We start from the raw sequence: 27,745 nt of genomic DNA on the forward strand, positions 1-27,745 counted from the left end.
CTTGCCGGGTCAAATGGAAGCCGAGGTTAGATGGTCAAGCCATTTCCTCATTTCTTTAATAGTAATGAGACCATTGAGGGCTTCCCTGGTGGGTCCGATGTGAAGAATCTGCCTACAATGTAAGAGACCCGGGTTCAGTCCCTGGGGTGGGAAGATCCCCTTGAGAAGGGAATGACTGTCCACTTCACTGTTCTTGCCTGGAGAATTCCATGGACAGACGAGCCTGGTGAGCTGTATGTAGTCCAGGGGGTTGCAAAGAATCGGACGTGAGTGAGTGACTAACACACACACACACACTGAGACCATCACAGGACCAGGAGGCGGTGCCTCTTTGTCGTCTCTTGTTGTCCTTCAGTCACTCAGTTGTGTCTGACTCTTTGCGACCCCATGGCCTGCAGCACACCAGGCTCCCCTGTCCTTCACCATCTCCCAGAGTTTTCTCAAACTCATGTCCATTGAGTCGGTGATGCCATCCAACCATCTCATCCTCTGTCTCCTTCTCCTCCTGCCTTCTGTCTTTCCCAGCATCAGGGTCTTTCCCAGTGAGTCGGCTCTTCGCACCAGCTGGCTAAAGTATCTTCTCTTGTAAGCCTCCTCTGTGTGCCCCTCTTGCCAACATTAGCTCCTCACCATCACTGAAGTTGTGTATCCCTTCATTCACTTGTATTCATTAATTCATTCATTAAACATTTGCTATTTTGTGTGAAACACCATGTTAGTAAAGTCATTCCAACTACATATAACGTTAACAGAAATCCTCCAAACAAAATTTAGCTTAAGTAAAAGAACTTTGTTTCTCTCTGTAGGAAAACAAGCCTGGAGGTCAGCAGCCCAGGCTGCTTCAGCCCCAGTTCACCCAAAGTCATTACCTTCTAGTCCAAAATGGCTGCTCAGTTCCAGCCCTCACATTCACATTCCAGGCAGCAGGAAGGAGGAAAGGAAAAGGACCAGAAAAGGGCTACCCATGGGATTCCTTTCACCTGGAATGTGCTGGGGTCCACCTGGCCAATCCTGCTCACCTGTCAGGTGAGACCCTCTGAATATCCTTCTCGTGACAATGAAGCAGTTATTTGTACAAGTGTTTCTGTGTATCAGGTCCCCGCTAGATTGTAATCTCCACGAGGGCTGGGACATCTGCTGCAGTCCCAGTGTGCTGCTGGGGGAAGCAGCATCTCTCCCGGGCTGGAGGAGGGAGAGATGAGACCCAGTGCTGGACCGCGGCCTGGGTTTCCTCTGGATTCTTCTTCCTCTTCTTGCTCATCAGACCCGGGCTGGTGTTGGTGGTGAACAGGGCTTCCAAGGGAAGATGGGCCAGCTCACAAAACAGGGGTAAAATTATGCTTTCTGCTTGGTTTCCATTACTCTAATGGTGACCCATTTTGTCTGCCTCACACCAGGCTGTCTTCAAGATGACAAGTTGACAGTGTCCCACTGGGTCACTGCTGAGTACACAGAGCCCATTACAGTGCTGGCTGAGGGTCCCGGCACAGCCTGTGCCAGGAAGCCAGCGCCTGCCATCGGGGGTGCGGTCCTCCTCCTCTGAAGGCATCTGCTGGTCCTGGGAAGTCAGAGCACCCCTCCTCACTTCTGCCTCGCTGTGTCTGCCTGCTTCTGGTGCCCACCCGACTCTTCCTGGCCAGGGTCACCAGGCACACCCAGGTTGTACAGTCCCCTCACCAGACAGGGAGATGCAGTGACAGCGGGTGTCCCGCTGGCTGGCATCATGGTGACAGAGCACGCCAACTGACAGGACCCGTATTTGTATACAGCATGTGTCTAATTACTTAACGTAGACTTGCTAAGAGCTTCCCAGGTGGCTCAGAATCCACCTGCAATGCAGGCGACGCAAGAGTTGCAGGTTCGCTTCTGGGTTGGGAAGATGCCCTGGGGGAGGGCATGACAACCCACTGCAGTGTCCTTGCCTGGACAGGCCCATGCACGGGGGAGCCTGGCGGGCCACAGTCCGTAGCGTTGCAGAGCTGGACACGACTGCAGTGACTGTGCATACACGCAGCCTTGCTGAGTGGATTCATGACACATGTAAAGACTGCTTGTGATATTCCCTGAGACACGTGGGAAAAAGTGGCCAGAGGACAGGTCTTCTCTGTTTTTGAAACGTTCTCGCTCTATCTACCAGTGCCCCTGCTGTTTGCCCTGGCCACGTGCGTGCTAAGTGCTTCAGCTGTGTCTGATTCTTTGCGACCCTATAGACTTGTAGCCCGCCAGGCTCCTCTGTCCATGGGATTCTCTAGGGAAGAACACTGGAGTGGGTTGCCATGCCCTCCTCCAGGGCCAGGGCCCAAGCATGCATGAGGGTTTGGAAGATCTGGGGGCTGCTTGCAGGATACAAATCTGACAGCCCCTCTGAAGTGCATCACCAACAGAGGCTCACTTGTGTCTTGCTTATCTGTGGGGCCACCTTCTCCCACTTAGGGACCTGAATGCTGGCTCCGTGGCCAGAGCATTCTGGAACCCAGGACTTCTGTTTAGAACTTCTGCTTCTTCAGACAGACGAAGAGTTTCCTTGACAAAGTAAATTGAGAGCAGAAGTGTCCTCAAGCTCTTGTCGATGGTAAGATTTGCTGAACATGGAGGACAGGAGAAGGCTGACGTTACCCACTTGTCTGGTGCGCCAGGATGCATTCGTTCTCGGAAGAAAAGCCCGTGTTACGAGTGGTGCGTGACTCTCCTGCTGAAGCAGTCATTGTCGAGAGGTGGTGGCATTTTTCAGGTAGCCGGGGGCACCCCTGGCTGAGCCCCTGCCTACTCCCCAACCTGTCTGATGAGAGGGCATCCCCGTTCTTCTCCGGCGCGTCGCAGAAAGCTGCCCTCGGCCCTCCGTCTGCCCACCGCTGACAGCCTGCCAGCCTCCCATTCCCCCTTCCTTCCCTCAGGGGCACCCACTGGGCTGGCCAGGGGCTTCTGCCATCAGTCTGTGATTCCTACTTAGGCCCCTGCCCCTTAGTCCCCTCCCCCGCAGGCTGCCAAAATAGGAGCGACTGGCAGTCAGCTGTGCCCTGGAGCACACACCCCATCTCTCCCTATCGCCCTCATCTCCGCCAGGAGTGTCCCTGAGACCACTCACCAAGCCAGGTGTCCCCTGCAGGACCCCCACCCTCCAGTAAGCCAGGGCAGGCACTCAGCACCCCAGGTTAGGGCTTTGCTCCTTCCTGACCAGCTAGCTGGCCTGGCCTGGGGGCCTCAGGCGCCCTGCGTCCTTTACCATCCCTGCAGAAGCAAATGGCTCTCCCGGAGATGGTCGGAGCTCTCAGCACTAAGGTTCATGGGACTAAATGTAGGGGACACACAGGGTATCATCATCATGATTCTCTCCTGAATCCTGTTCACTCCAGAGTGCTCAGTTAAGTCAATCAACCTAACATTCAGCTGGGCAGGCAACCAGCTCGGCCACCAGCTGGCACCTTCCAGCAGGGGCCCCTCTGTCTGCCTCTGCCTGCTGCCACTGAGGACTTCAGAGGCCAGTAGTGCCCAGCCAGGTGGGAGAGGGGCTCGGGCAGATTTTCTCCTGATGGCTTCCTCCCTCCTCAGAAGCCTGGCGGCACCCGGCCTGTGTGTCCCCAGCTGTCTTTACAAGCAAGGCCTGGCCCAAGCTAAGGCGCATCCTGCAGTGAGCCACGGACGGCCTTGTTCCCGGGGGACTCTGGCCGCCTGTCCAGAGCAGCCGCACCCTGCTGTCCGCTGCCCACCCACCCAGCCCTTGGCCGCCTCTGGGAACCTTGGCGGGTCTGGTTCCAGGCCCTCAAAGCCTCAGCCACGACCTGACCCTGCTCCCGAGAGCGCTGCCTAGTCCCGAAGGGCGGCAGGTACCCCTCCCGCCCCGCAGCGCAGTGGCGTGGAGAGCGGCGCCCACAGTCCTCGGGCCGAGAGAGCCGACCAGCCCGCAGACCCACAGCCCAAGTGGGCTTGCGGAACCGCCCCCTTTTAGAAAAAGAGGAGGGGCTTCCAGGTGGGGCTAGTGGTAAAGAACCCACTTGCCAATGAGAGAGACAGGTTCGATCCCTGGGTCGGGAAGATCCCCTGGAGAAGAGGGTGGCTACCTAATCCAGTCTTCTTGCTTAAATCCCACCGACAGAGGAGCCTGGCGGGCCACAGTCCATGGGGTCGCAAAGAGATGACTGAAGCGACTTAGCCCAGCCCAGAAAAAGGGGACGGGGTCTGGGTCGGGAGGGCCACTCGGCACGGGAGGAGGAAGCTGGGCGGGCTGCCGGCTGCTGTCCTTCCCCTGTGGATGGTTCTCGAGGCTGAACCCATAATCCTGCCGCTACAACAGGGTGCCTGGTCGGCGGTGCCCAGGACCCCGCGACCGCGCCCAGCTCAGAGTGACGGCTTCCGGCTGCGGAGCTCCCTGCGCAGAGGCCGCTGTGCCTGGCTCGGGGGTCGCGCTAACAGGCGTGGGGTCTCCGCCGCGGGCTGGGGGCTCTCCATTCGCGGCGATGGGGGCTCTCCCGCCAGGTGCGGGGGGGGGGAGCTTCTCGCCATCCCCGCCAGCCCCACTCGCAAGGCAGGACCACCGCGCGCGCCCCCGCCCCGCGGGCGCTCCGAGGCCCCCCGGGGACTGAGTTCCGGTCACTCCCGCCCACTCGGGCCGGCGAGGGCGCAGGAGGCGGGAGCGGAGCCCGTGACGCGGCCGAGCGGCTCCGGGATGCGCCGCATAAATAGCGGCGGCGGCGGCTCCCGGCGCGGACACGTCGAGGGAGCCCGGCCGCCCTGCGCTTCCCGCCTCCGCGTCCCGAGGCCGCGCCATGCGGTGAGCGTCCCCGGCCCTGCCCCACCGACTCGACGGACGCGCGGCCCCGCCGACACAGGACCTGCAGATACCCCAGCACCCGCAGACATCCCCCGACCCTCCGGGCCCCGCTCAAGGTACCGCGTCCCCGAGCTCACCCCACTTTTTCTCCTCGTTCCCCTCTCCAGAGTGCCCGCCTGCCGGTGGACCTTCCCCGGGGCCAGCGCGGCGCCTCCGCCCCTGGCCGGGCTCTCTCCTGGGCGCCCTGGTTCCTGGCTGCTCCTCCCGCACCCGCAGGGCTGGGGGTAGGGGTCTGGAGCCCCAGGCCGACGCGCACCCTGGGGAGGGAGGCCGGTCTCCCCGCGCCGCCGCCCACCGCCCCTTGCCTTGCAGATGCCGAGAGCCTCCGTCCTCCTGCTCGCCTCCCTGCTCCTCACCGCGGCCCTTTCAGCCACCCTGGGCCTCGGGTCACCGGTAAGCGCAGGGCGGGGGCAAACGCCCCCCAAGCCGAGTCTCCTTCTCGGCAAAGGGGGGCGACCGCATCAGAACCAGACTGGGGGTGGGAGTAGGGGTGAGGTGAGTGCCTGGGGTGGGAGTGGGGGTGAGGTGAGTGCCTTGTGCCAGGAACAGAGCCATCGATTCTGCCTGGGGTGGGAGGGGGTGTGGGGGCTTCGGAAGACTGGGGAGTGGGGCGGGGGGGGGGGGGGGGGCGGCGGGGCGCGGCGCCGGGAGGGGCCCGAGTCCTCAAAGCAGATGGGTGGCGAGCTTGGATCCTCCAGGGCCACTAAATGGGGACCCTGGCAACCGGCGGTTAGCGCCTCAGACCAGTGAGGGGTGAACCCCATTTGGTCAAGTTCAGAGCTTCAGTTACCCGGTTTGCCAGCTGGTTTTAGCAAAACGTGTCTTCAGCATCATTTAAAGCCAGTGGGTGCACTCTGAGTCTGTGGTCTGCAACTCTAAAGCAATCCTTGGATGAGGCAGGCATTGCTGTTCTCCTGCCGAGCGTGGCTTACTGGGGTGCAAGTGTGGAATGTCTTGCAGTTTCCCAAAGTACATGCATTATTTGATTCCTGTATCCTGCCTGGAAAGTCTGGGTGAATTTCACTTAATGTCTTTCTGATTTCATTTAAAGCTCTTGCTTTAACAGTTTGCCTCTCTCAGCTTATTCTGTGAGAGTCGAGTCTTTGTCATGGAAGTCGTGTGGCTGTTTGAAGTAGATGCTGACTTCACAGGCTGCCATGGTGGGTTACATGAGCAGAAGCTGCCGCTGGGGGCTTCTTTGAGCCATCATGGCCTGTACCAGGCAGGATGCTTGCCCTCTGACCCCTGCCCTCCCATTTAAGGTGAAGGAGAAGAGAGGCTGGACCCTGAACAGCGCCGGCTATCTTCTCGGACCACGTGAGTGAGGCCGGGCCGGAATCTCCGGCAAACCTGCTCTGGTCGGGCTGGCTGCGGCGATGGTGCTGACCCTGCTCTTCCTGAAACATGGGGGTCGCCGGTCATTGCTCCGAGCCCTTGATTTTCCACTGCGAGTCAGATAAAGGGACACAGGGGAGTTTTCCCTGAGACTTTGAGGCAGGGTGGGTTTTTCTGTAGGTTTAACTGAAGGGACTGACCCAGGCCCTTCCGAGGCCTCGCCTTCCTCTGGGATTCCCAGCCTCAGGCCCCTGTTCAGGCCTCTCCGGGTGAGCGTCTCGGAAGGCAGACACTCCTTGGGGCCCTGTTCTGGCTCTGTCTCTCCCTGAATGCTCCCATCCATTCCTTGACCTGAAGAGGCCAAAGCATGCTCGTGCCAAGACTGAGTGTGGATGGTTCTCTTTCTGCTCCGAATCTGCTCCTGGAGCGGTCATGCAGGGTGACTGACCCTTGGGGTCTTATCTTTGATGTGACATCGTCTGCACTTGGTGTGAGTAATTTAACTCTGTTCAGGATACAGAACTCCAGTGAGTGTAGACTAGTGGGGGCCTTCAGAGAGTCCCAGTTCGACCGCTGCGTTTACGGGCAAGCACACGGACCCCGGGGCTCAGTGACTGGCTCGATGCCGTGGAATTCCTCCGTGGGCGCAGGAAGCGGCGGAGGTGGGAAGTGGCTCGCCTCCAGGCGCTAAAGGGGACGCTGCGGACCCCAGGCTGCATGCCGCCCACCCCCACTCTGCTTCCTGCACGTCCTCTGTCCGCAGTGACCCCTTCAGGTTTTGACCTCGAAGAGGGGTGAGGGGAGACCTTTCACACATCTCACCCCGCCCCTACTTTCAGACTTGCAGGCATGGTTTCACTGGGGACAGCCATCAGCCTTGAAGAAACTCCTCCTCTGTTTATTTCCTGTTTTCCCACAGGAAAGGAGGCGAACAGCAAATAGCTCTTGTCCCAATCCCTCCAGAGTCACTGGGAAGAGCCATCCCCATTTAAACGATCCTGGGAAGCTGCTTTTAGTTTTTAACCCCCGAGTTTAAGTACAGACTCTTCTTCCACTTCACCCTGAGAGCCGGGCTTTGAGAAACGCAGAGATAGAAATGAAAACAAGGCGGGCCACAGCCAGGGTCCCCTGGGCATCTCTGGTCTCAGAACAAAAACAGTGGCCAGTCCTCAGGGGTCTGGGCACTGTGGGTGGAGTGGCCTTGCCTGCCGGACACCCACTCACGAGTTTTCCTGAGCCCTGCAGCCCAGAGTCCCTTCCTCCCAAGAAAGCACCTCATCTCTGGTGCTTCTGGCCCCATAGGAAGGAGGAGCCTGTGTTGAAAATGTATTTATCAAGGGCATCTGGGACTCCCCGGGTTGTCCAGTGGTTAGGACTCCATGCCTTCACTGTCGGTTCCCTGGGTTTGGTCCCTGGCCGAGGAGCTAACATCCCGCAAGCTGAGCAGCGCAGCCAAAAAATCCTGAGTCAGAAAACAAGCTGTTTTTCACCATCAAGTTGGATCAGCAGAAGCTGTCCATCTAGACCAGCTCTTTGTCAGGATCCCTTATGACTTCGCACCGTGCTCCCAGCTTCTGTCAGCACGAGAATGTGCTCGCTGCCGAGGCCGGTCTGAGCCTGGAGGCACCCAGTGGCCTCCTGAAGCTCCGGGGGCTTGTCCTCTCTCCACACTGCAGGCCAAGGACTCCGGGGGAAGATGCATTAGATCGCATTTGCCCAGGCTTGGAGGCGACCTGGTGCATCAGGCCCGGCAGCCAGAAACCATGGCCCAGGTCTCCTTTACCCTGAAGGGCCCCAGGTCAGGCCCTTCCCTTCACTGCAGGCTGCTTGGCGCAGAGTCCGCATTCTTTCTTTCCAGTTCTTTTTATTTTACTTTATCTTTTTGGCCACACTCTGTAGTTTATGAGATCTGAGTTCCCTGACCAGGGATTGAACCCGGGCTTTCAGCAGTGAAACCGCAAAGTCTACCAGGGAACTCCATCCAATACTTTCTTAGGGGATCTCTCTGCTTGCAACCTCAATTCCCGCTTTTCACTCCAGCCAACATGCATGCACGTGCACACACACACGTGTAGACACATGCACACACATACGCACTCACGTGTGCACACACATACGCACTCACGTGTACACACACACACACATGCACACACTCCACCTCCCTCCTTCCTTCTCGCCCCCTCCTCCTCCTCCTCCCCCTCCCTGACCCTGTCTCTCTCTCCCTGGCTCCAGTCCGTCTCCCTCACAGCAGCCAGTGGTCTTAGAGAGAGAAAATCTGCTTTCATCAGAAGGGCAAATCCTGTGGCTCCGCCTGCCCCTGTTTTCAGGGACATAGGACCCCAGGCCCTGTCCTCTGCCTGGGAGGCACCCAGTTCACACGCCAGCCCCCCTGGGGCACCGCTGGCACACCCGTGCTGACCAGGCCTGGAGCCAGCGCCCTCCACTGGGTGCATGCTGGCCCCGTCTGGACCGGCAGCTCCCCTCTGGCTCTGCGGGCCCCCAGCCCCTGGATGGGAGCGGCGCCCTGGCCCTGGCACGAGTTCTCTCCTCTGGTTCCGTGGAGAGCAGCCCTCCCTCTTCCACGGTGCTCCTGCCGTGCTTGGTTTGTACACTCTGGTTGTGTTGCGTGTCGGCGGTAAGCAGCCACGTGTCCTGTCACGGTGACCACACTCAGGCGCTTTCCTCCCTGACTTGCCAACAGATGCCATCGACAACCACAGGTCATTTCACGACAAGCACAGCCTCGCTGGCAAGCGGGAGCTCGGGCCTGGAGATGAAGTCTGGCCAGGTGAGAGGACGTTAATCCCAGGGCACACAGGGCAGTGGGGGTGTTGGTCTCCTGCCCACCCGATCCACAACCGAGCCTGAGCTGGGCCCCACAAGATCTGTCAGCTGCCAGAATGAGGCGCCCCAAACCTGAGAGTAAGATCCTGGGGCGGCCATGGGGTCTCAGGGCCTGCCCTGCACCGAACCGGGCTTTGGGAGGGAAGGGCATCCCGGTGATGCCCCCAGGTGCCTAGGTCTAGGACGGGCACCCTGGTCGTCAACCCTGCCCCCTCTGGTTTCTAGGAAGCTTTGACAGACCGCTGGCGGAGAACAACGTCGTGCGCACGATAATCGAGTTTCTGACTTTCCTGCATCTCAAAGGTACGTGAAGTACCCCAAGGGGAAACCCCACCTCTTGGAAGCCTGTGGAGAAAGGATTCCATAGACTTCTCCTGGGGAGGAGCCGGGTCCACCTCACACCTAGTCACGCTGGCGGGAGCAGTGACAAGGCCGGGGCTGGGTTCATTCGCGCTGCGGACCCAGATTCCTGGACGTGGTGACGGCGGCTGTCCCTGTGGGGCCGCAGTCACTACACACAGCCAGGCTCTCCGCAGACCGCCTGGAGCCCAGGGTCCTGGTTGCACTTTCACCATGGGCAGTCTCCTGGGGGGCAGGCTGCGTTTGACCCCCACAGCTCTGCAGCCTGGGGTCTAGGCTCTTCCATGGACACTGCAGACGAGGGGGCCTCCCCATGGCCCATCCGACCTCAGCACTTCTGTGCTTGTGACTGCCGCTCTTGCCCCAGTGACAGTCTGGCCTTAATCAAAGCTGCCCTGTGGAAGGGGCTCTGAGAGGTCACCGCCAGGAGGTGGCCTGGGGACACAGCAGGCCTCCAAGTGACAGTCTGGCCTTAATCCAATCAAACCCACCCTGTGGAAGGGGCTCTGAGAGGTCACCGCCAGGACCTCCAAGGGTGGCACCAGGGTTGTCCCCGTTCTGTCTAGTTGGAAGAGTGACGATTTCTGGGTTCTGTCTTGATCCACTTGCTCTCAGGCTCCACTGCCTTTAGGGGGGCTTAGCGGGGGAGTTGGGGGAGCGATTTAAGCTTGCAGCTTTCCCTCAGAACCATCCATGGGCAGCGGGACTGTGGGAGAAGGACTGAGAAACCTCAGAACCAGGAGCCCAGTGGAGCCTCTGGGGAGACCTCTGTGGAGAAACTGGTGACTCTTCCAGCAAGGGCAGACTGACCCTTACGGGTTTATTTGTTCTGTTTGGAATGTTGCCACATGGAACTTCTTTCCTTAGGGGACATTGATTTTTATTGCCTAAATGCATGCCCAGTGTGGGGGTTAACTGTGGCACGTGCCTGACGCCGGGGTCGAGGCGGGGGCATCTGTGAGTGTGGCCCTTCCCCCTGCAGACGCCGGGGCCCTGGACCACCTGCCCGGTCTCCCGACAGCAGAGTCCGCAGAAGACGCCGAGCAGTCCTGAGCGGGCTCCTGTGCGCGTCGGGCTCCCCGTGTCACGTGCAGTCGTGCCCCACGAGGATGCCTGTCGCGTGGCAACCACCCCATCCCTGCTGCCCTGATGCTGTGTCCTTGCCATTTCAGTTCTTTTCCTTTGGTCATAAGTTTATGGCAAAATTAAAAAAAAAAAAAAAAAAAAAAACCAGCCACGGCTTGTGATTATCATTCCCTTCCAGGTGTCTGGCTTGTCACCATTGCCACCAATGTGTTTTTAAAGGATGATGCTTGTTTATAATCACGGGTATTAGATAAAACCTTTACCCTCAAATTCCACCATCTAGAGTATCTCTGAGACACCTTCTGTTGTCACTCAGGTTTAGGCAACAAAGTTGTCATAATATGAAGCTGAGTCAAAGATAATTATGAAGGCAAGTTTGTTTCTGAGACAGACAAAACCAAAAACAGAGCCCTGACTCATGCAGCTGACATGGGGAGACGGGAACGGCCACAGCAGCCCCGAGCCTGAGGGGGAGGAGTGGCGTGGAGGCGGGCGTGAGGGTCGGGAAGTGCAGGGTGGCGAGGGGCGGCAGTGCAGGGGCCGCGCGAGTCACGCGGTGGGTCAGGAGGCCCCCATCCGAAACACGGCAGCGTTTCTTTGAATCAGGAGGTGTGCTAGGTTGATGCTGAGTTAAGGACAGCACGTGGGGACTAAGGGTAGAAGTCTTGGTCCTCCTACCAAAGACCCAAGAAGGAAACAGGTGACACCGTGAAGCCAGACAGTCGTCCTCAGGAGCCCGAGCAGGCCTGAGGAGGCAGCGGGGCGGTCTTCCCCCCATCTCCGCCCCAGCAGTGCCTCTCAGCCCTGGGGGGCCCGGTGGCCCGCAGACCCCTGAGCCAGTCCGGGTGCCCACCGTGTTCCCATGCTCCCCAGGTGACTGCAGCACGCGGCCAAGTGTGGCGCTGACTGCCCGTTTCCAGGAAGAAGTAGACACGGGTTAGTTCTCCACGGCCTAGCCCAGCCCGGCCTCCTCTCCCTTGCGACTCACAGAAACTCTCCCTCCTGCCCCCAGCCACTCTGCCTGGCATGCGCCACGTGCACGCCCGGGGGGGCCATCCCAGCTCAGGGTGCAGGCGCACCACCCACAGGTCCCACAGGCACCAGGCCGTCCTTCACCTCCTGTCCTCACCATCCTCAGGCTCCTCTTCTGAGCTGCTCTAATTCCCCCAGGCTTGCGGGGACCCCAGCACCCCCAGAAGCCCTGTCAGAGCTTGGGGGCCAGGGCCCTGCCCAGAGTGCTCAGGAGAACCAGGTGCGCAGAGCCTGAACTCCTCACAAGCGCCTGGCATCAGCGGCTGGCGGGGGCGGCACATACCTCTTTCACGCTCCCCCCACACCCGCCTGCAGTCTGCCTGCCCTGCCTCTGGCCTTGGCCCCTTCCATCCACACCGGCGCCACCCAGGCTGCTCTGCTAGCCTCCCGGTGCCCTGAGCCCCAGGTCCTGCCACCTGCCGCCCCTGGCCCAGTCTCTCTCACTTGAAACCTCTGCACACCTCCCTCCCAGTGCCCGGTGAACTCCGACACATCCCGCACGCTCCTGCTTGGCGGCGGCCTTCTCCAGGACACCTTCCTGTCCATTCTCCCCGAGCAGGGCTGTGTGCAGGCCCAGCGAGGGTGGCGCTGCCCCGGCCTGTCAGAGTTCTGTCTGCGGCTGTCTCTCCTCACCACGCTGAACTCCCTCGGGAAACCACCCTTGCCGGAGAAACAGAGGTGAGCCGGGGCCACGCCCTGGCTTCCAGCATCGCACCTGGCGGGCAGGAGAGCATCTCGGGGGCCTCGGTGCAGGCGCAGCCGTGTGGGCTCCAGGACGAGCTCTGCAATCTCACCCCCTCTGCCCCACCTGGTGTAAATGGAGTGGGAGAGATGGTGGCAGCGAGAGGCGAGGGGCGGGGAGCGGCGTGGTGCCATCTCCTGGTCACAAGTGATGGACTCAGTGGCCCTCCTCAGCGGAAGGCTGTGGGGGAGACGCTTTACTTCCCGGAGAGAACGTGGCTGCAGCTGGCCATAGCCATGCCGGGTCAATCAGTTGCCAATCGTGGCCAGTATTTCCAAGGAGAAGAGTTCACCAGACCCCAGAGGAGGTGGAGAACTCAGAGACAGGCCTGAGAGCCGCCCAGGGGACCGGCTGAGAGGTGGAAGTGGAGAGCGTGGGGAAATTCTCCGCGAGGCTGTCTGTCCCGTGAGGAGCAGTCATGAAAGCTGAGGGCTGCGATCAAGGCCAAGGGCAGGTGCCTCCCCTGCCACCTGCGCAGAGCCACACTGCTCGGGCGCACTTGGGGCGGGGCGAGGCGGCCGAGAGGGAGACCAGGCCGAGGAAGGGCGAGTCTGCCTCCCTGAGGAGCTTCAGGAGGGAGGAGAGAGGGGAGGAGAAGGTGATGCCTGAGAGGCGGGGAGAGGTACTGGGAGGCTAAGGAAGGCCTCGGGAAAGGGCGGTGAAGTCTCAGGAAGATGACAAGAATCATAGCTCATGACCGTTCTAACAGACAACTCAACTTTTGTTTTTAATACATTGCAAAAGAGAGCTACTAGTGGTTCATTTTGAAGTCTAGATTTTACCCTATTTTATCCATGGTAACAACAAAGAAGGCTCTAGAAAGCAGAAAGCTTGACCACCTCTGATCTAAGCTTAAAATGTGATGTTTGCTGACTTGCAAGCTTGAAAGTAGGTGTATTTTTTTCTCATTCTCCTGTCAGTACAGTGAAAAGCCCTGGACATTATACATAAAACAAATACCAGGAGACTCAAAGTCAGGAGGAAGGCAGGGCAGCAGGGAAATCAGGGCCCAGGGATGACACAGTGTGGGGACCTGGGTCCTTTCTTGTCTCCTCAGCAGAGGGAAGAGGTCTACTATCTCTGAATCAATACACAGACAACACAATACCCATCAAGAAAGAGCGTGAAAAGAACAAGGACTGGGAGAAAATATTTGGAAACCACATATCCCACCAAGGACTGTTTTCTAAAACATATAAAGGACTCTCAAAGCTCAACAAAAATCCAGTTAAAATGAGCACAATACGTGAACAGACGCTTCACTGAACAGCTTACAGAGATGGAAAAAAAGCACCAGAAGAGATGTTCAGCATAATTAATGTTTAGGGGGCTGCACATTAAAAGCACAACCAATTACTAAACACCCATTAGAATAGCTGAAGAGACAGCCACAGCGCCAACTGCTGGTAAGGAGGCAGAGAAGGTGGATGACTCACTGCTGCTGAGAATGTAATATGATTCAGCCTCTCTGGAAGAGAGCTGATCACATCTTTAAAAATCAAACATGCCACAACCATCCAACCCAACCACTGCACTCCCAAGCATTTACCCCAGACAAATGAAGCTTACCTTTACACAAGAACCCACACACAAATATTCATGGTAGTTTATTCATAACAACTCAGCTGCCCTTCAATGGGCTATTCTCTTGTCACCCACACCTACTACCGAGCGTGAAAAGGAACTGAGTATTAAGACTCACAACAACCTGGCGATCTCCAGAGAACTCCTCTGAGTCACACACCGCACAACGCTGTCTATATAACATTCCTGAATCGACTAAGGTACAGGTGTGGGGAACTGACTAGTGGCTGCCAGCGTTTGGGAGGGGAGGGGAAAAGGAGGGAGAGGGGTGTGAATACGAAAGAGTGGCTTGAGGGGGCCTTGAGGCGACAGGATTCTGCATCTTGACTGTATCAGTGTCGCCATCCTGGCTGTGATGCTTTACTAAAGTTTCGCGAGATGTTACCACTGCTGCTGCTGCTAAGTCGCTGCAGTCGTGTCCCACTCTGTGTGACCCCATAGACGGCAGCCCGCCAGGCTCCCCCATCCCTGGGATTCTCCAAGCAAGAACGCTGGAGTGGGTTGCCATTGCCTTCTCCGTGTTACCACTAGGGAAAACTAGGTAACGGGTACACTTCTCTCTGTATTATTTCTTACAATTGTATATAAATCACAATTATCTTGAAATGTTTAAATTTTTAAGAAGCTACTAAAATATAGTTTGGGGCCTTGGTATGTTCACTAGTGAATTCTACTAAATATTTAAGGAAAAAATTATTCTAATCTTTACTATCCCTTCTGGGACACAGAAGCTGAGGGAAACCATCCCAACTCATTCTAACTCATCCTATGAGTGCAATATTACCCTAAAAAAGACACATACACACACATACACTACATGAAAACTACAGACCAATATCTCTGAGGAACATAAATGCCAAAATCCTCAACAAAGTGTTGCAAGTCAAATCCAATTGAGTATAAAAAAATTATACACTACAACTAAGTGGGATTTCACCTATGTATGTAAGTCTGGTCCAACAACCCAAAGTCAATTAACGTAAGATTTTCCTGGCGGTACAGTAGATAGGAATCCACTTGCCAGTTCAGGGGACACAGGTTCAGTCCCTGTTCCAGGATGATCCTACATGCTGAGGAGCAACGGAGCCCAGACATCCCCACTACTGGGCCTGCACCGGAGCCTGAGAGCCAGAAGTGCTGAAGCGCGAGCACCCTAGAGGCCACACTCTGGCCTCAAGAGAAGCTCCTGCAGTGAGAAGCCTGAGCACCGTCATGAAGAGCAGCTCCTGCTTGCCACGACTAGAGAAAGCCCGAGAATAGCAATGAACGACCAATTAGCCAAAAAAAAGAAAAATTTAAATGCAATCCATCACATAAATAGGCTAAAGAAGAAAAACCTCAGGATCTTATCAGTAGATGCAGAAAAGGCGTGTGACAAAATCCAATACCTGTAGATGATTAAAAAACAATAAGCCTTTGGTAATCAATGAATCGATAAAGAATATCTACAACTTGATAAAGAATATCTAACAAAAACCCTACATACCTGCATCTAAGTCGCTTCAGTCATTTCCGACTCTTTGCAACCCTATGGACTGTAGCCTGCCAGGTTCCTCAGGCAAGGAAACTGGACTGGATTGCCATGACCTCCTCCAAGGATCAAACCTGCGCCTCTTAAGTCTCCTGCACTGGCAGGCTGGTTCTTCACCACATTATACTTAACAGTGAGAAACTAGAAAATTCCCACTAAGGTGAGGAGCAAGACAAAGATGTCCGCTCTCATTACTACCTTTCAACGCCGTACTGGAAGTTCCAGCTAATGTGAAAAGAAAAGGAAATAAAAAATATACAGGTTGAGAAGGAAGAAATAAAACTTCCTTTGTTCAAAGATGACACAACTGACTATGTTAAAAATCAGTCCCCAAACTCCTCGGACAGAAAGACAATTATAGCAAGGTTGCAGGATACAAGGTTAATATATAGAAGTCAATCTCTTCCCATATAGCACTAATGAACAAGCGGAGTTTGAAATTAAAAACACAATACCATTTATGTTAGCACTCACCAAATAAAATACTTAGGTACAAATCTAACAGAACACATACAAGATCTATATGAGGAGCTTCCGTGGTGGTCCAGTGGATAAGGCTCCTCCTTGCAACACAAGTGACACTGAGTCTATCTCTAGCCCCGGAAGATCCCACACGTGGTTCAGTTCAGTCCAGTCCCTCAGTCGTGTCCGACTCTGCGACCCCGTGGACTGCAGCACTCCAGGCCTCCCTGTCCATCACCAACTCCCAGAGTTTACTCAAACTCATGTCCATCGAGTTGGTGATCACCAAATGGTTGGTGATCCAACCATCTCATCCTCTGTCGTCCCCTTCTCCTCTTGCCTTCAGTCTTTCCCAGCATCAGGGTCTTTTCCAGTGAGTCAGTTCTTCGCATCACGTGGCCAAAGTATTGGAGTTTCAGTTTCAGCATCAGTCCTTCCAATGAATATTCAGGACTGATTTCCTTTAGGATGGACTGGTTGGATCTCCTTGAAGTCCAAGGGACTCTCAAGAGTCTTCTCCAACACCACAGTTCAAAAGCATCAATTCTATGGTGCTCAGCTTTGTTTATAGCCCAACTCTCACATCCATACATGACTACTGGAAACACCATAGCTTTGACTAAACAGACCTTTGTTGGCAAAGTAATGTCTCTGCTTTTGAATATGCTGTCTAGGTTGGTCATAACTTTTCTTCCAAGGAGCAAGTGTCTTTTAATTTCATGGTGGCAGTCACCATCTGCAGTGATTTTGGAGCACCCCCCAAAATAAAGTCTGACACTGTTTCCATTGTTTCCCCATCTATTTCCCATGAAGTGATGGGACCAGATGCCATGATCTTCATTTTCTGAATGTTGAGTTTTAAGCCAACTTTTTCACGTTCCTCTTTCACTTTCTTCAAGAGACTCTTTAGTTCTCTTTTTCTGCCATAAGGGTGGTGTCATCTGCATATGTGAGGTTATTGATATTTCTCCCGGCAATCTTGATTCCAGCTTGTGCTTCTTCCAGCCCAGCATTTCTCATGATGTACTCTGCATTTAAGTTAAATAAGCAGGGTGACAATATACAGCCTTGATGTACTCCTTTCCCAATCTGGAACCAGTCTGTTGTTCCATGTCCAGTTCTAACTGTTGCTTCTTGAACTGCATATAGATTTCTCAGGAGGCAAGTCAAGTGGTCTGGTATCCCCATCTCTTGAAGAAGTTCCCACAGTTTGTTGTGATCTACACGGTCAAAGGCTTTAGTGTAGTCAGTAAAGCAGAAGGGGAGCAACTAAGTGCCTGTGGCACAGCGACTGAGCCTGTGCTCTAGAGCCCGGAGCGGCAGCTATCGCGGCACGAGGGCGCTAGAGTCCATGCTCTGAAACAAGACAAGCCCCTCCAGTGAGAAGCCCACACACCGTCGCCGAAGAGCAGCCGCGCTCCCCGCAGTCAGAGAAGAGCCTGCTCAGCAAGGAAGACCCAGCACCGCCAAGTACACAACAGTCAGATAGACATTTTAAAAAAGCAAAGAACTAAGTAGATATTCCGTGTTCACGGAGAGAAAGACTCAGTATTTCCAAGATGTCAGTTCTTCTCAACTTGATCTATAGAATCAACACAATCCCAATCAAAAATCTCAGCAGGTTATTTCGTGGATGTCAAAAAGCTGATTCTAAAGTGACATGAAGAGGCAAAAGACCTAGAATGGCCAACATGATATTGAAGGAGAAGAACAAAGTTTGAGGACTGACAGCACCCAACCTTAGGACTTACTATAAAGCTATAGCAATCAAGACAGTGTGATATTTGTGGAAAAATTAACAAACAGATCAATGGAACAGAATGGAACAGAAGAGAGACAGAAACTTACCCACATGAATAGACTCAACTGATAGGGAATTCCCTTGTGGTCCAGTGGTTGGGACTTGGTGCTTTCACTGCCAGGACCTGGGGTTTGATCCCTGGTCGGGGGACTAATGTCCCACCAGCTGTGTGCTATGGCCAAAAGACAAACAAGCAAACAAAAAAGGAAACAAAAGAAAAACTATATATAGTTAACTGTTCTGTGGCAAAGGAGCAAAGGCAATACAATAAAGAAAATGTGGTCTTTTCAGCAAATGGTACCAGAACAACTGGACATCCACACGCAGAAAAATGAATCTAGACACAGACCATATATTCTTCACAAATTTTAACTCAAAGTGGAGCACAGACATGAGTGTAATGCGAAATGCAGGGCTAGATGAAGCTCAAACTGGAATCAAGATTGCCGGGAGAAATATCAGTAACCTCAGATATGCAGATGACACCACCCTAATGGCAGAAAGCAAAGAGGAACTAAAGTAAAGAGCCTCTTGATGAAGATGAAAGAGTAGATTGAAAAAGCTGGCTTAAAACTCAACACTCAAAAAACTAAGATCATGGCATCCAGTCCCATCACTTCATGGCAAATAGATGGGGAAACAATGGAAACAGTGACAGACTTTATTTTCTTGGGCTCCAAAATCACTGTGGACAGTGACTACAGCCATGAAATTATAAGACACTTGCTCCTTGGAAGAAAAGCTATGACAAACCTAGGCAGTGTATTAAAAAAAGAAAGACATCACTTTGTCGACAAAGGTTCGTATTAGTTAAAGCTTTGGTTTTCCAGTAGTCATGTATGGATGTGAGAGTTGAACTATAAAGAAGGCTGAGCACCAAAGAATTGATGTTTTTGAATAGTGGTGCTGGAGAAGACTCTTGAGAGTCCCTTGGACTGCAAGGAGATCAAACCAGTCAGTTGTAAAGGAAATTAATCCTGAATATTTATTGGAAGTACTGATGTTGAAGCTGAAGCTCCAATACTTTGGCTACCTGATGCAAAGAGCTGACTCATTAGAAAAGACCCTGATGCTGGGAAATATTGAAGGCAGGAGGAGAAGGGGTAACAGAGGATGAGATGGTTGGATGGCATTATCAACTCAGTGGACATGAGTTTGACCAAACTCAGGGAGATAGTGAAGGACAAGGAAGCCTGGCTTGCTACAGTCCACAGGGTCGCAAACTAGTCAGACACAACTAAGTGACTGAACAACAACAAATTCCCCCTTTGGTTCCCCATCAGAGCTAGGCTGTTCCAAACACAGCTCTACAAATCTCAACTTGCTCCTCGACTTCTTGCTCACTGACGTGCCCGGTGACCAGATCCTAGGACCCCACTTCTTTAAGTGGTGTGTGCAAGCTTTTTAAACATTCTCCAAGGGGCCAATACTCTTAATGAACACAGAAGCATAACAAATATATGTTCAGTTATTAAGTTAATTGCAATAACGGAAGACATTTGAAATTTTTATTCCTCTTTACTTTTACAATAGAACCAAAAGAGAGTCAACTTAATAACTTATCTTTCCTGCTGACTTCTGCAAATTAGTTATTTTAACCATATTTTACGAACAATAATATTATAACAGTAATTATGGAGAAGTTAATTGGATAATAGAGCTTTTCCACAATTTAAATGGAAACATATAAGAAACTAGATAATTTCAGCCCCACAACTAAAAATGCTACTGATCAAACCAACCCCACTGTCTGCATTTCATGGTGACCCTAGAGGAAACTAGTAATTTTTGAGACTCCAGGGAAATATTTACACTCAGAAATTCTCCAAGGTAATTAGTAGTTCTCTACAGATTTTACATTGTATCTTAGCAGCCGATCTGGGGGATTTATTTCTAAACAATTTAGGGGAAAAATCATTATGGCTTTTCAGGCAAGAAGCCTCCAGAGGAGGAAAATTCCCTGGAGAGGGTGAAGTCGATAGGAAAGGACTTGTATTTCTCTCCAGGGCCTGCTTCCACCTTCCATTACTCAATGTTAGTGCAGACCATTCTCCCAGGATTACAGGAACCCATGCTGTCTCCTTGGGTCCAGACAACAACAGTAGGGTCATGCACTTCCTCAAAAAGTGGGGGAGGATTTTAGTCGCCAAATCCCTTAGAGACTCTGAGTAGCCCCTCAGTGTCCTGATGCAGAGAGAAAATTTGTTCTTAATGATGAAGCTATTGGTACAGACCCAGCCTCACGCTCCTTAAAACAATCTTTTTAAACTACAGATTTCCTTCAGAATACAAAACCTACATGCGTGTGTATTTCACCATGCAGTACTCTACTCAATTTTCAACCCTTTGGATCTAAACTCAACATGGAGAATCTGTGACAAGCATCTCCCGAACTCCTCTAGGATCATTTGCTCCGCCAGGCACTCGGAGCAGTGCAACTTCTCTGCCTCTTCGCCCTGGGCCAGCAGGCAGGCGCACATGGCTTCCACTACCTCCCAGGAGATGCACGAGGTCAACCGCCTGTCAGAGCAAACCAGTTGAAGGCCACGTTCAGTCACTCCACTGTTTTAAATACCTTTCACAGCCCAGGGGACACGCTTATTATAGCACTTTAAAGAATACCACTGGTAAAATCTAATGTTGTTTTCTTAATACTGGAAATTATATGCCCTGTGACCACATATAGACTGCTTTTAGAAGAATGCAGAGGCCAGATGAGTCTATCAGCTCCTAGACATCCTTTTCCCTGAAGATTCTACATTTCTCAAACTTAGATCCACAAAGGAGCCCGGAGACCTGGGCTACAGCATCAAGCCTACAGGCTGGGCCGGGGTTGAAGCAGCAGTATCAGCTAAGACAAGCCGTGGTCTGGGCTCCATGCACAGGTCTGTCTGCCTGAGGAAAGCGGCCACAGCACAGCGGGCTTGGAGGAGTCGCCTTTTGGGGGGCACACTGTCAGCTTGCCTCTCAACACCCCCTGGATCCCTGAAGTGGTTCTGAAAGTCAGCTGAACCACGTCATACAGGACCAGTCACCTCCTCACTGGGCTCCAGGGGCAACTGTGACTTAGCTAGATAGTTGCCCAAGTCATGCTCAAAATGAGAAAACTTAACAAAACTATAGATTATGAAAATATAGACATTGGGATTGGTTTAAATCTGTCAAGGCAATACATAAGGACTTTTGTTGCAGATGAATGAACAAGGCTGGCCTCAGGTCAAGAGTCTTAACATTTTGAGACCGGACTCCCGAGTATGGAGTCCCTGTCACATTCCATCAGACACTCAGCATCACCATGTCAGGCAATAATGTTTCCATATGTAATTTCACAGAAGATGCAGCCATGTTTCAGTAAATTTTTACCAATAAAGGCCTCTGCAGGTCACAGTGATGAGTATTTCTGATATCTCTAACCAACAAAGCATGAATTTTTCTTTTCTACATGTTATCAATTAATTAATGACATCTGGTAGTTTATCATGACATGACCCATCCCATCAAACTCAAGGAAATTTTTTTAAACAGATGAATCTAGTCTGATATCTAATAAAATTATTGCTCAACCTTTGAGACTTCCTGCTGCTGCTGCTAAGTCACTTCAGTTGTGTCCAACTCTGTGTGACCCCATAGATGGTAGCCCACCAGGCTCCCCCGTCCGTCCCTGAGATTCTCCAGGCAAGAACACTGGAGTGGGTTGCCATTGCCTTCTCCAATGCATGAAAGTGAAAAGTGAAAGAGAAGTCGCTCAGTCGTGTCCGACTCTCAGCAACCCCATGGACTGCAGCCCACCAGCCTCCTCCGTCCATGGGATTTGCCAGGCAAGAGTACTGAAGCGGGGTGCCACTGCCTTGGAGTATAATAATTACAAATATTTTTTGTAATTATTACAAAATATTAAAAAACGGCCTCAAAATAATTACATGGGATGACATCCCACTAAAGTGGACGCCATAAGCCCTTTAGTGAGGCGCGCAAGACACACTGAGAGCGCTTCTCCGCAGCCACTTCCTGTGGGGAGGAGCGGTTCAGGCATGTGCTGTCTAGAGACCAGGCATTTGCCACCTGAGTTCCTAGAGGCCCTCTGCTTTTGTACAAAACAGGGATAACTCAGACAGCGAGGACCGAAAGGTTGAGCTAGGAGGACAAAGAGAACTGAGGGGTTTGGGCAGCAGGGGCGCCTCTGGGGTAACACAGTGTGGGATTAAGGGCTGGTCAAGACAGAGAAGCTGGAGGCTCCCTTCCCTATCCCTCATCTCCTGCCCTCCCGCAGACAAAAATGCTTTCTTTCCAGCGTGGAAACTATTCTAACTTTCCTCTTACATGTTTTCTTGGCGGTGAGGCTTACAGGGTCTCAGTTCCCCAACCAGGGGCTGAAGCCACGCCTCCTGCAGTGGAAGCGCTTAACCCTAGGCCTGGTTTCACCAGCAAGTCCCAACTCCTCTCTCGGGTTAACCTTGAATTCCCTTATTAGGAGGCTGAGTTCAGAGTACCTACCTATCTTTTCTGAATTTGGGCAGTCCTGAAAATTTCGTTGGTGACAAATGATGGCTGCCTTCAAAAGCTCCGGTTTCCATGTAGTTTGGCATGTTCATTAGTGTTTTCCGTTCTGGGCTTTCTTCATAATTTTTGCAACCAATGCATTTGCAAATAGAAGAACACATAATTTTGGCCTGGTAACATAAAATGCTTTAATAAAATTAGGTGGCCCTACAATTCATCAGAAACTGACAAAAACTATTTGGACCTTAAATAATGTTTTATATTTGTGTGTGCACACATGTAGTAATCACAATATTCATACCAGAAGAAAAGGGGAAGGGGAGAAGTGAAGATGGATGAGTGACGTGATATAGAGAGAAAGGCACATTTCCATCCACATTGCTGCCACCAGGGGTGGGGAGGGGGGTGCTCCTGAAGGCAGGTGGGGGGGTGTGGGCATGAGCCCTGAGCAGAGCTGGGTCTCTCCCTCACCCAGGGGGCACACAGTGAAGACTCTACCTGATCCTTGTTCTGAAGGAAGCCTGCTCTGGCCGATTCTAGAACTCCAGCCGCCCAGCCACCCTTCCTCAGCACTGAGAGTATGGGTAAAACACGAAACCCACCTGAGGCCAGGCCTGTGGTGGGCGTTCTAGGGGAGGGCCTTCTTTCTTCCTTGGGGGGGGGACATTGTTTCTTGTCACATGGTCGTGTGACACTCAGGGCTGGAGGCCAACCCCTTGTGCCAGCCGGACCTGGGGGCAGTGGGAAGACTAGCTCGTTTCCGGCCTCCTCATGGTTTCAGTCCCTGGGGGTTTCCCCTCAGGGAAACTCAGACCTGCGTCTAAAGGGGTGTGCCTTCGTTTGCACCTCTGGGAGTTTTGAGCAGGCGGTTGTCTGGAATTTCTAGTCTGCTGCAATACCAGGCGCTGCAGGCCCTCTGCCCAGCTGGGGAAAGCGGCTGGCACACTGCCCCAGGGCAGCAGCAGGGGCGCAGAGAAGAGCAGATGCACTGAGAGGAGGCTTGAGAGCAGCCCCACCGGGTGAGGCCACTGCCTTCCTGTACCTCCAGCTCTGCAGTGTTTTTGACTCTACTTTCAAAATGTGAGCTAGGGGATTGCTAGGTCTGCTGGATCTCCAGAATCAGGAAGACTTTACTGAAGCCTGACCTTCTATGACAATCTTCTAAAAATAAAGGTCACAGGAACATCCCCAAGAGACCTCAAGCAAAATCAGAGTCTTTGCAGGAGGGGCTTCTCAGCTGCTTCACTGACAGGGCCTGAGGGTTCCCTTCCTCCCTCTTTCTTCCTTTCCCTTCAACACAAAGAAAGACAGAGAGAGACAGAAAAGAGAGGTGAGTGAGGGATGAACCTAAAGGAGAAAACCAGTCCCTCTACTGCCTCTAAATCTTTTGAGGAAGAAAACAAAGCTCTGTCTGAGAACTGGTCAGCATCTCCCCAGCAGCAAAGGCAACTGTGCATTCTGGTCCCTGTCCACTCGGAAGTTGCCCCCTCAAAGCACCCAGGGGAAGGCTCGTCTGGGGACAAGGCTGTCCTCGCTGCCCCTCCCAGAGCCTCTCTGCTCTGCTCAGCTGGGCAGAAGCCCACCTCAGGGAGCCAACAGACTGCTGGCTCCCGAGGGTGGCTCCAGCATCAGATCAGTAGCTGTAGAGCGGGCAAGGCTGTGGCACTGGGCACCCTCCCGGGACACTCAGGGTGAGCTCAGCGGGGATGACATGCTCCCAAAGGAGCCCTTGCTTCATAAAGTGAAATCTACATTTGAGACCTTAAGGTAGATTGATGAGTGCTCTAGATGCCCTGGAAGGAGGAAAATTAAATTCTTAATTAAATTTTTAACCACAAAGTTACTTAGGCCATTTACCTGGCTTTAAAAGTAATGCCTGGCAATTGTTGACTGACCTCATAGCACTCACAGTAGTTCTTAAGGCAGCCCGACCTCTTGCAATTACATCCTTTGTTATGTCGAGGCTTCACATCACCCAGTTTTCCTTTCCCAATTTTTGGTTGGAAAGCTTCTGGATTTCTATCAAGACATGCCTAAGACAGAAAATGCAAAACTCCATCAAGATATATTTTATTACTTAGAACAATGCTTAGTGCCAGGTATCTGGCTTGCCATAACTGGGTCTAGCTGTAACTTCAGAAGCGGCCACAACGACCAGCGGGCCTCTGCCCCCGTCCTGTTCCATTCACTCGAATACCTAAAAGGTGGAATAGTGGACAGTAAAGATGCAAAGAAAATCACTGTGTCCACGTGAACACAGCTCCTTCCCGGCACCTGTGTGCACCGTTTCCTGAGATGTTAATGGTTGGGATCACGGCACTCTGCTACTCCACATTTATTAAACGTGCACCGTGTTCCAGGTGTCTTTCTGTGCGACGTATGCATTCTCTCACTGAAGCCTCACACAACCTTGTGGAGCAAACATCATCCCTCCTCTTGGTGTCTGATAGGTGAAGAAACTGAGGCGCCGAGGGGTCAGAAGATTGTGGCCCAAGGGTGGCATCCGGTCTCTGAGTTCACGGCCAGCCCCAGGTCTCGATCACCTCTCTAACAAGACGGCACTGTGCTCTTTATTAAGCTGGGTTGGGGCAATATGGACATCACAGCGGCAGCCCCATGCTCCCTCTCCCCTCACCATGAGTGGGGGGATCCGTCTGACACCAGAGCCTGGCTCTGCAGAAGGGCCTTTGCAGGGAGGATCCTTTGGTGTGTGTTCTACTTTTTAGTGAAGCAGAAGGGATGGTGGAATATGATGAATTTGGGCATTTGTGACCCCCGTGTGACCCCCACCCAGGCCAGGTCAGAGGACAGTCCAGCTTCCCACCCGAGGTCCCTCTTGTCTTCTTCTCATCAACACACCTGCAGTGGGAACCAGCTCCTGCCTGGGGCTGCTTTAGCTTTGCTGTTCTGGAACTCCAGCTAAGCGGAGCCACTCAGCATGTACTCTTTGTTCATCCGGCCCCTTTTATCAGCGCAGTGTCTGTGAGGCTCTCTGGGCCGCGGCACAGAGCTGGAGGTCTCCCTTCTCCACTGACACGTGTAACCCGTCACTATAGACTGCAGACCTATCCAGTCCAGCACAGAGAGGCACCCAGCTTGTTTCCAGTTTGGGGCTATTATGAACACAGCTGCTGTGAACATATTTGTACAGGCCCCTGGTGGACATGTACACTCATTTCTCGGGCGTGTATTTTCAGGAATGAAACCGCCGGGTCACAGCACACACAGAGGTTTAGCTTTAGTAACTATTGCCAAAAAATTTTCCAAAGTGATTGCATCAATTTACATTGCTACCAGCTTTCCATGATTTTTAAATAAAACTTTTTATACTTTTAGTTGCAGATAGTGTTCTTTACCCCTAAAGAAAATACAACTGTGTTGAACTTCAGATGAATCACTATTTTTTCTGTCCTGTGGATCTGCCGGTATCAAAACTGATTTTCAATTGATTTATCTATTACTGCTGCTACTGCTAAGCCACTTCAGTCGTGTCTGACTCTTAGTGACCCCGTGGACTGTAGCCCACCAGGCTCTTCCGTCCATGGGATTTTCCAGGCAAGAGTACCAGAGTGGGGTGCCATTGCCTTCTCCGTGATTTATCTATAAATCGAGGCAAATTAAATTGTTTTAGAAAAAAAACAGACTAACCATGGCACAGTGTGAAAGCCTCGAGTCCAAATTTCCTCTGGGAAGTGAGAGGCTGCCAAGGCATGGCCTGGGCAGTTGGGCTGTGCTCCCCTCTCCGGTGGTCTTTCGTGACTGGGGGTGCGGAGGGATGGCAGTTAACCTCTCTCTTGCATTTAGTCTTTAGCAGGTGGCCTGGGGGGCTCTCCAAGGTGCTGTTCACCTCTAGATTCTCCCTTTCGCCCCAAAGCCAAGAAGAATAAAAATCAGCCCAAACTAACAATGGCTGAGAGCTTTCATCAAAGTTTCTTCACACAGTGAACCATCTATGCCTTTTCAAACTATACTCTTTGAATTTAGGCTTATCTGCTATAGGACACAATCTAAATTTCTAAACCCCAAATCAAGACAAAATGGATATCTGCATGTCCTTAAACTGGAAACTTCTGGGGCCCTGCTGCCCCTCTAAGCCTCTTGATACCAGTTGGAGAATGCAGGTCTTTCTCTGGCTGCACTCTCGCAGCATGGCCAGTGCCCACGCCTTTGTGAACAGGGTCCCATTTAATGTATACTCTTCAACACTTTAGGGTTTCCCCAGTATTGAAATTAGAAACCTGTAGAGATTGTCTGTGAGTATTCCTGGAACTTTTAAATGCATTTTTTATTGGAGTCTAATGGCTTTACAATGCTGTGTTAGTTTCTGCTGCACACCAGTGAGCCAGCTATGCGCATACATATACCCCCACCCTCCTGGGCCTGCCTCCCATCCCACTCCCCATCCCACCCTTCTAGGTCATCACGGAACACGAAGCTGAGCTCCTTGTGCTATAGAGCAAGTTCCCTCTAGCTATGTGTTTTACACATGGTAGTGTACATATGTTAATCCTAATCTCTCAGTTTGTCCCACCCTCCCCTTCCACACTCCCCGTGTCCACATATCCGTTCCCTACAACTGTATCTCTATTCTGGCCCTGAAAATAGGTTCATCTGTACCATTTTTCTAGATTCCACATATATGTGTCAACATGAGTGCATTTAAAGGAAATTTTTACCTTAATGGCCTTAAACCGTTCGATTTCATGACGTAAATTGTTGCAACAATTATTACAATTGCAGTTGTTGCAAAAGTCCCCGCTAGCAAAGCAGTCACAGTACCTGTGGATAAAACAACACAGCACAGCGTATCAAAAGCACCCAGCGAGGAGATGAAAACAAGAATGCATATACCTATAGGGAGAGGGCTGGCTGGCACGCTGGGTCAGACACGACCTTTAGTTACCTGATTCTCCTCTTTCTGTAAAAATAGATCTACTGGGATGATGTTCTCCAGTGACCAACACAGGAGAGAGAGACTAGTGAAAATCATGGGTTTCCTAACACAGCAGTTGGCAGAATAAACAATATTGCAGTCAATGTCCACTGGCATCCATTACCTCTTTTCCCTAATGCCCACTGCCCTTGTTCCAGGAGATCTGTAAGCTGGTGAGCACACAGCCATTTTCCCATCAACCATCCCAACCCAGCCACCACCACTGAATGCCAAGTTCACTTCTCAGCCAGACCTTGCCTATGAGAAAAACCTAGGGGACCTAGAGGTGGACTCAGGCTTTGTCGCACTTTCACTCCATGTCAGCATGTGGAGGAGGGAGACACAACTGGGGCAGAAACACAGGTGAGTGCTGTCACACGTGATAACACAGGTCTTCCACGTGCTCAGAATCCACAGAATAGCAGGCTGAGTAGACCTGTCTGAGCATCCACCTCCCACCCTGAGGTCCTGGAGTCAGACAGACAGTACCCTATGGCTCAAGTGGCCAGCACCTTCTCTGCTGTGTCATCCTTGAAGAACTCTCAGTGTTGATGACCATGAAACTGCTTCACATGCTCCTGGAGGAGCTTCCTCTCGTGCCGCATGACCGAGACATTTATAGGCCTAAGGTTTTTTAGTATGAAGAGGGACAAGACACTTTCTTCAACTCATGTAAGAATTCAGCATCTGAACAAAGACTCCTAACA

The 27,745-nt window shown here is 52.4% G+C and overlaps 2 protein-coding genes across 2 annotated transcripts in view; one reads left to right on the plus strand and one right to left on the minus strand.

The window, feature by feature from the left end:
• The first annotated feature begins 4,695 nt into the window (after positions 1-4,695).
• Positions 4,696-10,597, plus strand: GAL (galanin and GMAP prepropeptide). Its single transcript, XM_040255258.1, has 6 exons — positions 4,696-4,884; positions 5,141-5,221; positions 6,091-6,145; positions 8,865-8,951; positions 9,233-9,310; positions 10,350-10,597. Exons 2-6 carry the CDS (start codon positions 5,141-5,143, stop codon positions 10,418-10,420), a joined length of 372 nt encoding a protein of 123 aa, XP_040111192.1. The 5' UTR covers positions 4,696-4,884; the 3' UTR covers positions 10,421-10,597.
• A 9,285-nt stretch (positions 10,598-19,882) lies between these two features.
• TESMIN (testis expressed metallothionein like protein) overlaps positions 19,883-27,745 on the minus strand; it is a 40,215-nt gene continuing 32,352 nt past the window's right edge. The window contains exons 6-9 of the mRNA XM_040255259.1: positions 26,782-26,884; positions 24,001-24,138; positions 22,100-22,275; positions 19,883-20,125 (exon numbers count right to left, since the gene is read on the minus strand). Of these exons, the coding sequence (XP_040111193.1) occupies positions 19,933-20,125; positions 22,100-22,275; positions 24,001-24,138; positions 26,782-26,884 (610 nt within the window). The 3' untranslated portion in view covers positions 19,883-19,932. The remainder of the gene's footprint in view (positions 20,126-22,099; positions 22,276-24,000; positions 24,139-26,781; positions 26,885-27,745) is intronic.

This window comes from Oryx dammah, unplaced genomic scaffold (assembly GCF_014754425.2).
Source record: "Oryx dammah isolate SB20612 unplaced genomic scaffold, SCBI_Odam_1.1 HiC_scaffold_15, whole genome shotgun sequence".
Taxonomy (NCBI): domain Eukaryota; kingdom Metazoa; phylum Chordata; class Mammalia; order Artiodactyla; family Bovidae; genus Oryx; species Oryx dammah.